At 55.2% G+C, this 13,805-nt stretch overlaps 3 protein-coding genes across 3 annotated transcripts; all 3 read right to left on the reverse strand.

Moving 5' to 3' along the window:
• Window positions 1-2,905: 2,905 nt before the first annotated feature.
• On the reverse strand, window positions 2,906-7,308 carry N656DRAFT_843979 (uncharacterized protein; the record flags this gene model as incomplete). Its single annotated transcript, XM_064819117.1, has 5 exons — window positions 2,906-4,375; window positions 4,438-5,424; window positions 5,621-6,072; window positions 6,260-6,520; window positions 6,687-7,308. The coding sequence occupies 5 exons, from the start codon at window positions 7,306-7,308 to the stop codon at window positions 2,906-2,908; spliced, it is 3,792 nt and encodes a 1,263-aa protein (XP_064671245.1).
• A 3,704-nt stretch (window positions 7,309-11,012) lies between these two features.
• On the reverse strand, window positions 11,013-11,681 carry N656DRAFT_707284 (HET-domain-containing protein; the record flags this gene model as incomplete). Its single annotated transcript, XM_064811422.1, has 1 exon — window positions 11,013-11,681. One exon carries the CDS (start codon window positions 11,679-11,681, stop codon window positions 11,013-11,015), a length of 669 nt encoding a protein of 222 aa, XP_064671246.1.
• Window positions 11,682-12,316: 635 nt separating this feature from the next.
• On the reverse strand, window positions 12,317-13,337 carry N656DRAFT_836049 (glutathione S-transferase; the record flags this gene model as incomplete). The annotated part of the gene is made up of 2 exons (XM_064818768.1): window positions 12,317-12,656; window positions 12,737-13,337. Coding segments are annotated over 2 exons (799 nt in total), but the record flags the coding sequence as incomplete, so codon positions are not given.
• Between the last annotated feature and the right edge of the window lie 468 nt (window positions 13,338-13,805).

Here is a 13,805-nt window from a genome sequence, read left to right on the forward strand (position 1 = left end):
GGAGCTGCGACGAGAATCTGCATCGAAGGAGCAGCTCGCCGGGAATCGGGCCTTGGCATACTTGGCATTGGGGCCCACTTTGGCGCCCCACCCTGTCGCGACTGATGTGTAAGTGGCGTTTCAGCTCTCAACTTTAACCTAACCTCCTCGAAACAAATGAGCTTGGGACTTGTCATAAATGATCCAACCCAATCAATACCTCCAACCAAGCGCAGCTGCATCATATTGAACGAAAAGCAAAGTCTCGCTTTAGGGGACCTTGCACAATTACATGATGGCGAAGAGGGCATCAGGTCGCTTGTTGGTAAACTGACTTGGTTGATAGGCGAGGCCTCAAGCAGTATCACTTTCTTGGCTCATCGCAACTTCACGCTACAGCAAGCTGTCAATCCATTCAATATGCTTCTTCGCAGATTTCGCAGAGGACGATACCTTCAATATCAAGTCAACGGTCCAAAACGAGCTTGTCACGGCGATGTGCTGATCATGGGATATTGTCATGCTTCTTTGTCACTTATTGCGAGAAACTGAGACCTTGAACTGTGCCAAATCTGTTGTTCTGCCCCAGACAAAGAGAACAATGGAACAATCTGCTTGTTCGACACCAGGCGATTCTCCCTTCTGCTCCCCATTAAAACCAGATCAGGCGGCATAGCACCCGCAAAAGTCTCTGTAGGTGTACCTAGTCGTCTAAGCCCGGAAAGTCTACTCGATCCCGGGCAAAATAACCGGAATCTTAAGCAGGAAACATGCCGTCTGTCACGCCGGCTACCCCATGCCAACCCACAGGTCTAGACCTTGATGATGAATCTCGCCCGTCGAGCCCCTATTACCACCTGCCTGCTTTGGATTCTCCGGTGCGAGGGTTCACACCTCCAACAACACCACCAACACCGTCTTGTTGGTATCCATCTGATCAGTCCAACGATGGATCTGCTCGTGCTTGGTCGCCCACTCCATCTCTTTGGAGTTCACCTCACCAGGTCAGCGATGGAGGTTCTCGCCTTAGTGTATCATCCTCGAGTACATTTTACAGCGCATCTTCCCAGCCCCACGACTGAGGTGACCGAGGTGACCGTCTCGACTCACTGTGGTCGCCCGGCGCAAGTCAGGCGGACCGGGGGAATCGCAGCCTCTCTTCCTACCATCCGCCTCCGCCCTCGCCCTCCAGCACTGTTCGCTCGGACGAGGCCGCCGCACCCAGGAATGCACCGCTTGCCTCTCCAAACGCAGTACCAATATCCACAGGAACAACGATGTGCGAGACCAATCCGGCGATAACAACAGAGCCAGAGCTTGCCGCGCGGTTTCGGGAGCTATTGGCCAGACTTGCAGAGCATGAGCCACTTCGTGAGAGGCAATCCGAAGTCCGCAATTGGAACCATGATTCGGCTTCTGGCAGTGACGAAGGTGCGTTTCACGCCCAGCTGACCGTCATTGAGCAGGCAAAAGCAGCCTTGCGATCGCAGCCTACGTCGCAACTGATGTATCCTGCGTATTGGAACCCATCGAGGGGCCTTCGTCATCCTGGCCGGCGGCGTAATCTTGTTCTGGGGGTCAGATACTGAGTATACTACATTAGCGGACACAGATGGGTTGACAAGGAGCAAGAGGCGTATCAAGACGTATATGATGTAGGCAGTGTCGTAGGGAGGTGATGTCCCTGACATCACACAGGCAATAAGACTCCCATCACAATGAATAGAATTGCTCGTTAGTGCAACTGTCACCACCAATCCATGTGTTGATGCCATCGGTGAGCTCATAAGCCGGAGAATGCTCCATGAGAAGACCATGCGAGAACGACTTTGCAAATCAACAGAGTAAGGCAGAGAGCTGCCCAAGTGCATATGTATGTGTTGCCAAGTAACACCTGAATGGCACCAGCCACCAATCCGTAGGACGAGACAGACAGATCAGACAATGGGACGATGAAGTGCGTAACGATGATGAGATTCGCAAAACACCAAACCACCCCCCCTCCCTCCCTTCCCCCCAGCCCTTCCCCCCAGCCCTTCCTCCCACTGACCACCACCCCCCGACCAAGGAAAAGAAACCTAAAGTACAAAATGGCCCACCCACCACTCCCGCGAGCACGGCGACCCTCGGGTACTAAGTATACATTCCAAAAAAAGCCCACCCACCGACCCCCTCGAGCACGACGACCCTCGGGAAAAGACAAACGAACAATACCCTGACAGAAGACCGACACCCCAAACACCAAACACCAACCATCCATCCTCCCGTCCGAAGCCGAGACCATGCACCGCGACCAGACCCCGACCCATCCCAACCGAACCGGACCGAATCGAACCGAACCGAGACCGAAGTTGTCGAACTTGAGTACCGAATCGAAGTTGCCGAATCTTGATTGTCGAACCATAGTTGTCGAACCGAAGTCGTCGAACTTTAGCCGTCGAATCTTGATTGTCGAACCTTGATGCCGAAACTCTTGAGTTGCCGAACTTGAGTACCAAATCGAACCGAACCGAACCGAACCGGTATCCTCCTCCACGGCTGCCTTCACCTTCCCTTTCTTGGGGGAAGTTCGGGTTCCTCAGTGAGCCTCCATGTCCTCCTCCACATGATACTGCCGCGGAGACAGCCTGGGTCTCCTCTGCCTTCACCATCCCCCCCGATGCGGGCTCCGATTCCTCAGCAGAGAGAGAGCCTGCTCTGCCTTCACCTTCCCCCGCGAATGCGGGCTCGGGTTCCTCAGCGAGAGTCTTGCTCTGCCTTCACCTTCCCTCCCAGGAAGGTCCAGTTCCTCAAAAGAGTCTGCTCTGCCTTCACCATCGCCGCCCGCTATTGCAGACTCCGGTTCATCAGCGAGCTTTGTGTGTGCTGCTCCTCCACGACAGGATCCTAAACCGAACCGAAAAAAACCATCACCACCACCATCCCCTCAATCCGCCGGCCCCATCCTCATCTCTCCCAGCTCGAGCTTATAGTCCTCCGCCATCATGGACAGCCGCTCGAGCAGATCATTCTTGACCGAAGCCGACGGACCGTCAAGACGCCGCTGGAGCTCTCTCAGGAAGAAGGTCCGAACCAGCTGCGCCGCTTCGTGCGGCAGATACTGCTTGTCGTCGAGCTGAGGCCCAATAAGCTGGCCGAGATTGAGGAGGGTGCCGCGCTGCCACTTCAGGATCCAGTCCTGCGCGACACTCTTCTTCCGCAGCACGTTGCCGCTGCGCTGGATCATCAGCTCCATGATGCGCCGCAGCCGCTCGCCAGAGAAGGCCAACTCCTCCTCATCCGTGGATGCATCGGAGTCGTCCTCGTCAGAGGCGGAACTTGAAGATTCGGGTGCGGGGCGCTTGTTGTCGATCTGCATGGAGCTGGAGGAAGACGATGGTCCAGCGTCGGGCAGCAAGCCGAGGGAAGCTTGGGCTTGCGCCAGCAGCGGAAGGCCGAACGGTGCCGGAGTGGGCGCTGCGTCGAGCTTGCCCTTGCCCAGCCGCGACTTGGGCACTGCGATGGGGCGGAATTCAAAGTTGAACTCTGCCGTGGCAGGGGGTTTTGTCGTCACGGTCCGAGGCTTGGAAGGCTTGGCTCTCTTAAGAGAGTTGCTGGGCGCGGGCAGGGCGGGGTTGACTACCGTGTCAGACTTCTTCGTCGCGGGACCTGCCACCTTCGCGGGTTGGCTTGTCGAAGGCGGCGGCGGGGGCGGCGGCGCGTTGAAGCTGAACGGGGTGGTCGACGCAGACGGGCCCTGGTCTGCTCCTCCGCGCAAGGCAGGATCGATCATGTCCAGGTCAATGTCAGCGCCAGACTTCTTCGTCGCTGAGCCTGTCTTGGTGGGTTGGCTGGAAGACAGGGGCGTGTCGACGCTGAACACTGACTGAGACCCCGACGGACCGTGATCTGGGCGCACCAGATTAGACGACGGTCCCTGACGATCCTGGCGCAAGGTAGGATAGACGAGGTCGGCTGCGCTGATCTCCTTCTTCGGCACCGAGTCCGGCGAAGGTGGCCGCCCCGGTCCAACCCGAGCTTCCGGATACATAAGTCCCTTTCCCTTCACCGGCGGCGGCGGCGGGGTGAAGGTGAAAGTCCCTGAAGGCATCCTCGGCGGCGACGGCGTCTTGGGGACAAACTCATTCTTAGAGGCCTGAGTTTGTGCCGAAGCGCGCGGAGGAGAGGCCGGAGGGGGAGTTGGGACCTTGTATCGCGGGCGGGAGGGAGCGGGTGCAGAGGGCTTGGCGGCAACTTCGGCCTTGGCCTCAGTTGCGTTCGATGTTGTCGCTCTCTGCTGCGGCACCTTCGGTTTGAACCGGGTCTCTTTCGGCTTCATCCCAAAGCCAGAAGCTGAAGAGCCCGGGTTGGCGGACTGCGTGTCCTGAGAAGGACCAGCGGAAGTGGCAGAAGCCGGCTGTTGGAGAAGAGATCATGTTAGCTTGGCACGTCTGATTGAGGACCTTGAAGATGACTTACTTCTTGACTTGACTTGGACGCCTCGGGAGCAGCTTGAGCCTCTCCAAGCTCCATTGCTGTGTCTTCTGCAGGGGCCGACACAGTGGTTGGGAGAGGAGCAGGGGTTGGCACAAGAGCCGTTGTGGCGGTTGGGGCTGAGTCTCCAAGCTCCATGGCTGTGTCATCTGAAGAGGCAGACACAGGGGTAGGGACAGGAGCTGCCGGGAAGTTAACCTGCACCGGGCGCGCAGGGACCTTAGCCGGAACTCGAGGCTTCTGAACCTCCTCAAGCTCCATGGCTGTGTCTTCGGTAGGGGCCGACACAGGGGTGGGGGCAGGAGCAGGAGTAGGGACAACACGAGTTGCGACCGGAGCTGAGGCCTGGGCCGGAAATTGGACCTGGACAGGGCGTGCAGAAACTTTGACCGGGACTGGAGCCGAGGTCGAGGCGGCGAACTGAACCTGCACCGGGCGGGCAGGAACGCGAACAGGAACAGTCGGGGCCGGGACAGTCGGGGCCGGGACAGTCGGGGCCGGGACAGTCGGGGCCGGGACACTCGGAGCCGTAACAACCGGAGCCGTAACAACCGGAGCCGTGGGGGTGGCGGTGATGGCCAGAGAGGAGACCAAGAGGGAAAGGCCGGGAATCGCTGTTGCCGAAACAGATCCTGGAGCCGTGGTGTTGACCGCGAGAGACGTGCCGGGCGCGGGGAGGTCCGGGATGCTGAGCTTCTTGGGCAGGACGGGCAGCGCAGCAGCCAGATCCGCGCAACTCGGGAAGGGCCTCCACTCTCTTGGCTGCTTCTTGACCGGTGTGGTCGGCGAGAAGCACTCGAGAGGAGGGAAGGTTGGGGGAGCCGCAACCCGAGTTGGCGTTGGCACTGGAACTGGTGCCGGAACTGGAACTGGTGCCGGAACTGGAACTGGTGCTGGTGCCGGAGCCGGAGCGAGAACCAGAGCTGCCAGTGCTGCCTCCGCCGCCGGAAGAAGACTGGGTTGTTGAGGTTGCTGCGCACAAGAGGGTTAGCTGAGGGCTTGATGGGATGGAGGGAGGGGATTGGAGAAGATGCAGAAGTTGAACATGATGGTATGCGATGAAGAAAATGTAAAGACGAAAAAGAAGAAGTGATGATGGTGATGATGTTGAGACGAAGAAGAGTAAGAAGAAAGAGATGAAGATGAACAACGAAAACACATTGCTTACATAGTCGATGGCGAGAATCTGGTCCGTCTCAATCTCCTCAACAAGCTCGAGCACTGGCGCATCCGTCATGCTCCAGTCCATCATGCTCGCATCGTCGTCTGACTCATCCGCCTCAGACATGTAGTCGACCATGGTGATGTCGACCGTCTCGGGCGCCGCAACGACCAAGACTGCGTCTTGCTGCGACTCCCGGGAGTCGATTGTCGCAGGAGCCGGGGGGGACAGGGCTTCCACTGCAAGGACCAGCGCAGTCTGATTGTCGTTGTCGTCGGTCGTCTCGAGGACCTCAGGAGCGGGAGCAGCCGGCGGGAGAGCTGGGACCGGGCTGCTTGCCTCAACCTGAGGGAGGCGACCGAAGCTGCTGAATTGCAGCGCACCGAGAGGCTGGGATGGCGTTGGGGTGGGCGGCACCGACCACATCTCCATCGGGTTCCTCCCTGCCGCGCGAGCGGCTGCGTGGAGGGGGAGATCCTCCAGTTCTCTCTGCACACGAGGCACAAAGATCACCGGGGATCAACCGGTGGGAGGGCCGGCAGCCTCCACAAGTCTGGGCGGGCTGTTTTTTTTTGGAAGTCCGGTTAGCGCTGGGCACTGCCACTGGCAGTTGACAGACAGGAAGAATGAAAGTAAGGTACTTACCGCCGGGCAACGTTCTCAAGCGTTCCTCCTGTCTCCAGCGCTTGTCACGTTCGCGAGCCTCGGCCTGAGCCTCGGCCGCTTCGCGGGCCAGCTTGTGCCTGTGCTCTTCGATCTTGTCGGTGAAGTCGAGGAGCTCGGACCGTTCGTTGGCGAGGATTTGCTTAAGTTGCCAAATCCTTTCTTGGTTGTCTTGAACAGCCGCGCGCAGTTGCCGGGTTTGCCGGAGATAGAAGGCGACTCTGGGATCTGTCGCGCCTTGAACTGTGACGGTGTGAGTGGATGTGTCAGTGTCAACCCATTAGCAAGACGAGAAGAGTCGTCCAGAGTTTTGAGATTTGGATGGGATGGGTGTCCGCGACGGGCACTCGACAGAAAACGGACGGGCAAAGCTGGGATGAAGAAATAGAGAAACGAAAAAGCGACTGACAGATTGCTGCCTTCGCAGCCTTGACCAAACTGACGACCGTCCAAGGTTGCCGCCACTCAACGTGCTCGAACTCGGCGGGCCTGACCCAGCAATGACTTCGCAGCACAAACACTGTCGGGAATTCCCTCCAGCGCCTGTAGTACTCGTTGCAAATGCCGGCGACCTCTTTGTTCAAGCCGTCGATGGCTGCCACCTGCTTGTTGTACCGGGCCCGCAGCTTGGCGTATTCTAACTCGAGTGTCGTTCGGACCTCGTGGTCGGCGAGAAGCGAGTCGACAAACGCGTTGAACATCCCTACGTTACGAACCACATCGTGAACTAGCATGATGAACAACCAAAGGAGGAAACCGGGGAGGAACGCCAGGAAGAGCAGAGCGACACTCGCCGCATCTGTTATGACCGGCGGGGGTCGGACCCGGTCGGGGAGGAGGAGGGGGAAGAGGAGGAGGAAGAGGCAGCAGAGTACTGCCATCGGGGAAGAAACAAGGAGCACGTTACCAAAGCCCTCCATCAAGTCGAGGAGGGAATCGAAAGCCGCGCGAGAGGGCTGGACGACGACCAGGATCGCCGCCAGCACGGCAAGGCCGTAGTACGTCTGAACCTCCGATAGCAGGACTGCCATGGTGGGCGACGCGACGGACCGAAACGTGACCGAAAAGAAGAGAAGAAGGAGGGGAGGGCGGGAAAGACGGAGAGAGAAAAAGGGAAAAGCGGGAGAGAGAGAGAGAGCGAGCGCAAGCGATGGTCGAGAGCAGAGGAAATCGGATGCGAGTATGCTTTGTGATGGCACAATAGACAAAGTCTGTTGTGATCGCAATGCAAATCGAAACTCCGATGGAGAGGGAAAGGAAGAGGAGAGGAGGGAGAGGTGAGAGGAGGGGGGATTTTATAATGGTCTCTGGCCAGCGCGGGTCCCTCTGCGAGTTTTCGAAATTTTGCAAACAGCCAGCATGGACCGCATGGCGCTCTACTTCTTTGTTTACTTCTCGCAGGTTTGCGATTGTTTATATGTTTACATTCGCCGTGTCGACGACGAGGGAAGCAGGCAGGTGCGAGTGTTAAACCCGCTACACCATCTCCCAGACGGCTTGCCCTGGCTTTCATCCCAAGTCAGTGATGACTTCACAATGGTGAGCTCGTCCTGGCCATCACCAGACAGATAGGACCGCCAGAGAGTGATCACAAGAGTGGAATTGTATCAAGGATCATGGCTCAGTTCACAAGAGCGAGACTTCTAGGTATAATTGTAACTGGTGCCCCTTTTTCAAGTAAGAAAGACTGTTGAGCATTGCTACACTGAGAAGTGTAGAGCAAGCTTCTCCAGGGCATGAGTCTTTAAGAAAGAGAAGTCTCCCCTAAAAGCAAGACACTAAAAGACACCAACAGTGAAATTGCACAATGCCAGAGATCGAGGTGGGAAGTGATACCTGGTGTGATGGGAATGTTCTACCAAAGAGAAACTCCAAGCACATAAGGTAGGTAGCCAAGGAAAGCCAAACAAACTCGCATATGGCACTCATCAACAAGCCTGAACAAGGTCAAAATCCATCAAGCAATGCTAGCTAATTTAGTACCAAATGACCCTATATCCTCTCACGCAACCAACGTTGTCCTTGTAGAATCAACCAGAGTCTGGCCTCGCCTACACGTCCCAACTTCTAAGCAGGTCTTCCCGTGTGGCAGACAAAAGCTCGATGGAAATGGAAATCGAGGCGGAGATTCGATCCACCAGTCTTTCCATGTAAAACCTGTTCCCTTTGCTATGCCTATGTCTCGACCTGAACAACTTGCCTACAGTTACTAGACTATGGAAATAATGGACCAGGAAGCTTTTAAGTCTCAATGTCGATGCAAAGCCTGTAATTTCCTTCAGTGGCCAACAAACTCTTGCTTTGTGCTCCAGCATTCACGTTCGTAGACACAAAACCTGGCAGAAACCGCTTTGGGCGAAGAACTGGTACCAGACCCGGGACATGGATGGAATTTGACTTAGTTATATGTCTCGTGCAAAATCAGAGACGTGTAGTACCGACTTCTCCAGCATGGATGCTCACGGAAATCATGCTCATTCATGCATTGCCTCTTGTATCTCCATGCTGATGATGGCCAGCATCATCGTCCCTCCTTTCAAGTTCCAATGTTGCCTTCCATGATTTCTTGCATCGTTACAGGTAAGGTTAGGTAGTTTGCAAGCTTCAAAGACATATTGTGCACACCTCAATCTCCTGCCAGTAGGTAATTAACCTTCCCAATGTCGTTTCTCTTCATCTCGTGCACCGTGATACCTAAACTTCCATCGTGGACGTGTAGACAAGTTGGGCGAGGTGAGTCGGGATGAAAACCAGACTCTCCCAATTCGATACCAGACTTCCCCCTCCTTCCACTCGCACTCGCACTCGCACACATCGTCGTCGTTGCAGCATTGTCTAGGTCGCCTGGGCAACTCCCCCAACTCGCCCCATTTTTGCAGCGGAGCCGCACACACTGCGAAAGTTTCATGAAGGTTGGGATGAAATGGGAACAAGTAGGTCACCTGGTCCAACATCCAACATATCTCGACCTTTCACGACCTGGAGTGTTGCTAGGCAACTTTTGGGTCAGCTGACCTGGGTAGTAACTTCACGGAACCGTGTAGAAACCAATGGCTCGTAGCAATTTTCAGAGCTGCGCGGCTTCGGGTCGATGCGAAAGAAGCGAGGCAGGCCATAAGTGCAAGTGCTCGTTCATCGAGTTGACTTAGGTACCTTAGGTAGATGCGTGTACCTGCAGAGGCTTGTATTCCCTACTATCACAAAGTGCACGCTGGTGCAAGCCCGACTGGCCTGGCAATCTCGTTGTTGAAATAAGGTGCTTACATACGAATGCTTGTGCCAAGGGGCCTGGGAAGAATAGTATCTCAGTATCAGCTTGACTTGGGCGGCTTGCAAGTTCCATGTCACAATCACGAACTCCATTTCAGCCTTGTGCTGCCACGAAACCAATGACAATTCACTCCTAACGCACAAGGAGAAGCCGGTCGCGATGAGCAAGTATTCATTGACATTGAGCAGTCTTTCATGTTGATGCTGGGCCTGGAAAGCGCTACCGAAAACACAGATGCTGATGGACAACCTTTGAATTTGACTCTAAGTTTCCCGCCGATCTTGACCACTGGAAATCATGCTGCTGAACTGATGAAGATACCCTTTCGAGTTGAAAATCCAGCTCCTCGTACTACCGGTCAATGCCATTCGAGTAGGTATATATCAAAGAGATATCCAGACGAACACTCTTTGCAAGCCGCGCAATCGTCAACTAGACTCCTAGGAAAAGCATTCAGGACCAAGAGAAATATCCAGCATTTCTAATATTATCCAATCCTCAACACTGTCCGCGTGGTGTGAATATTTTTTATCAACGACCTGAAATCTGCCGGGCCCCCAGGATTCGACCATTCAAAGTGGCCTACACGCTCCCACAGTTCCGTCTTCTTTTCAACGACTAAAACAAACAGTCTCGGTTCGCTTTCCCATAATTTCACGAGACCAATTGGTATTCCAAGAAGCTGAGCTTTCGGCGAGCTAGGCACCTCACTCAGATAACATATCTGGCTGGTTAGTACGTCACTAGACACTGGTTGGAGAACTTCAGTGCTCCCAGTTAGCTCCTCACCATCCGAGAGGCCTCTGCTACGGAAATTCTCGGCTCGGAGTGTAAATGAACGGCAGTCAAGAACCATGATTGGAGATGATCATTGTTCCTGCCTGATCCCAGTGGCGGCTCGATCTGGGACAATTCTGTTCTGATTCCGTCGGGGGCTTCAAAGGACACAGTAATATCGGTGTCCTCGCTAGCTGAGCTCCAGATAGCGTTTTCGGCATAGCTAGACCGAACTGTCCCGATCCAGCCAGCCCACGACCAAGAAGGAAACCCGTGCCGTCGACGACTTGGCAGTTCAAATTTCCAGCAGATACCGGCCAGAAAGTCCTTGGGGAGATGATGAGTACCGTCCTTATAGTGCCACCTTCCTACAATTGGGATCCCCCAGATGTTATACACCGGGAGGGCGCGGCCCTGTGCTAGGTGACCCGGAATTCCCTGAAAGGCGTTGAGGATGTCGGCTTGATTGCCGAGCTTTCGACGAGTGTACTCGTGAATTCTATGCCCGACTTCTGATGAGTACGCCCCATACTTTACGCGGGGGAATATTTCATTCCCCCGAACCGAATGTGCGTTGAATGTTTCGTAGAAGGCGGACTCTTCACATTGGAAATAGACCCCTTAGTCCGTAAACACGAGACGGCGTGGCGAGAGGAGGGCCTCTTGGTACGTCCAGCCGCGACTCGACTATGTTGACATAGAGACGCTGTCCTTGATTGTGCCTAAGTCGTACCCCAAGACCAGAGTCCGATTTTTCAGCCTCACGCGCGGCTGAAGGAATTGCCGAGCCCGGCTGACGCCCGGTAGGCCATACGTTGGATCGGAGCCGCCAGCCGCGACGAGGATGACTTGAGCTCCGCCGTATATTCCTGTCATGAGCCGGATCTGGCGTTGTTTGTCTTCCTCATCGTCCTGGCGGATACAGTATTTATCGATCCATAGGTAGCGGAATCCAAGCCGAAGAGTGACAACCATACTATCCCGGACAGTTCTCGGGAGATTTTCAAGAGGTTGGCTGTGGTCTGATGGGCGATCAGGTTGGTCCACCACTTGCCCCCATACATAACTTAGGGCTAAGAACGGGGGACAAGGCCTCGTGAGATGCGCCACCTCGATAACAAGGCGAGTTTTGCAATCAATCAGACGAATTGGCCATGTAGGATCGACTTGTGAGGGGGGATAAAAGATGCCATGATGCCATTCTTGGCAGTCGTTGACCCACCCTCGCAGTAGGGAATAAATCAATGGCCTCCTGGTCGACAGAGCGAGGAGCGATGGGTCCCTGTAACGGGGAAAATGGAGCGCAGGTCGGCTCGGCAATATGTCCTCTCTTGTGAAAGAATGCCTCAACGTCATCGATATCGCGGGTAGGGAGAATGCCGAGCATCCTGACGTCGTCGTAGTAGAGGGACCATGCCTGGTCGGCAGGCTGGTCTTCCAAACCACGTTTCCGTTTTTCCCAATATGATTTCCTCGTGCCATACCAGGTAACAGAGCACAACAAGCCTTCCCCCCAGTCCTCGCCGCAGTATTGGGTAAAGAGGTGGCACAATGCACAACCTTCCGGCGGCAGGCGCTCCAGCTTCATGAGCGGAACGATCTCGTGGTGATTGTACCGTTGGGACAGGATGGTGTCAATATCAATAGATCTGCAACGGTCGCAAAGCGGATCAGGAGGGCGGCACGAATCCAGGCCCATGTCTAGGTGAGGACTTGGGGGATCGGGCTCTGCTACCGGCGTTTGGGTGTCCATATCAAGGTATGACTCTTTCACAAATTGAGTAGTTGGTAATCGAGCAGGCAGCACATTTCCGGGACGCGGCTGCAAGCGTTTTGGGGTGAAGTCTGAAAGAAATGAAGAGCACGCGAAATGAGTGTTGAAAGGTTTGTAGGTCGATACAAGAGGCCGGACGTTGTTCAAGAACTCCGCCCCCTACCTGCAGTAGCACCTGCCACCCGGTGTTCAAGTCACACGAAGATACGGATAGGGTGCATTACATAAGGTCTTTGATTCTCGGCCTGGCAAGTGCTACTGTAGCTACCGATGTAGTACTGTACTACTTTGGAATTTTGCTCCATCAAGTGTCCCGCAACCTTGACCTGTCATGCACCTGAACCTGATGAACCCACCCATCATAGCTCAAAATCCAGCTCCTCATAGTACCTGTAAATGCCATTCGAGTACTTCTGGCGGCGCGGGCTTTGCAGATACTCCTTGATCCTCGGGCGCTCCGCGACAGCCTTGTGCAGGGCAAAGACCTTGGCATGTTTTCCCTCGGCTTCCAGCTTTGCCATGGCCTTTCTGAACATGAACTTGAGCCCATCAACGCACTGCAATCCCAAGTATCATGTCAGAACTACTTTCCAATATGCCCATATAGTCGGTATAATCAACAGCGACAGTTACGTACCTGGAAGAGCACGAGATCGGCAACCGTGCACTTGCCCCCATAAAGCCAGGGCCCGTCGCCGCTGGCCTTGGAGGCGAGTACGCGCTCGAAATAGCCCAGGAACTTGGGCAGCCGGTTCTTGACGTAGTCCTCGGCCTTTCTCTTGCTCTCCGTCTTCTGGTCCTCGTAATAGAGAGACGATGCGATGGGATGGTGGCAGTCGTGTGGCTCGTTGCTCAACCCGTCCAGCGCCGTCAGCACCAGCCCATTGACCCTGTACATGCCGTCCGGGTTTTCGTCGGCATCCGGTGAAAGCCTCAGACGGCTGCCCAGGTAGAGGAGAATGTTTGGCGTCTGGTTGATTACGAGATCTCCATGTTTCAAGATCGGCGGCGCGAAGAGTGGTGTGTTGATGTCGTCGCTGGGCTCATTCTGTTGCACGTATTTAAGCACTTCCTGTACGCCGCCCTCGATGTGTGCCGTGTCGGTATACTCGGCGCCAGCTTCCTCCAAGGCGAGTCGGATGAACTCGCCACGGCCGGGCAGGCCTGGCCAGTATATGAGATTGTAAGGGACGTCCTTCTCGGATCTCTGCCGCTTGGATGGGACGTCGGATGCCATCCTGGGAGAATTCGGAATGAGTCTTGAATTTTGGAAGACGATGAGCTGAAATGGCCTGTTGCGGGACTCAATCGGCAATCGTGGAATTATAAGTGAGGAGGGGAAAATGAGGGGGCTGACAGGCGGGGACTGGATCCTTCATGCAGTAAGACGGATGACGTAAAAGACCGATCCCTTCTATCCCGGATTCCGGTGTTTCGGCGGCGGCAATCGGGATTGAGGATGCTCGGAAGCCGGAGAACGCCTCAAACGTCCATCCTACCGTTCGGTTTGGAGGGCAAAGGGATGGAGGACGATGCGATGCTCCATGATAAGATTATGGAAGTGCCGGGTTGACGAGACAAAGCGTCTAACTATCCGGAACCCATCCGATTTCGAATTTCGAGCACCTTGACGGGACACCTTGGCGGCTACTTTCCTCGGGTTCCAGCAGGGTATTGATTGATTCGATGGTTAGTGATGATGTCTA

Source organism: Canariomyces notabilis (assembly GCF_033297395.1).
Source record: "Canariomyces notabilis strain CBS 508.74 unplaced genomic scaffold N656scaffold_7, whole genome shotgun sequence".
Taxonomy (NCBI): Eukaryota; Fungi; Ascomycota; class Sordariomycetes; order Sordariales; family Chaetomiaceae; genus Canariomyces; species Canariomyces notabilis.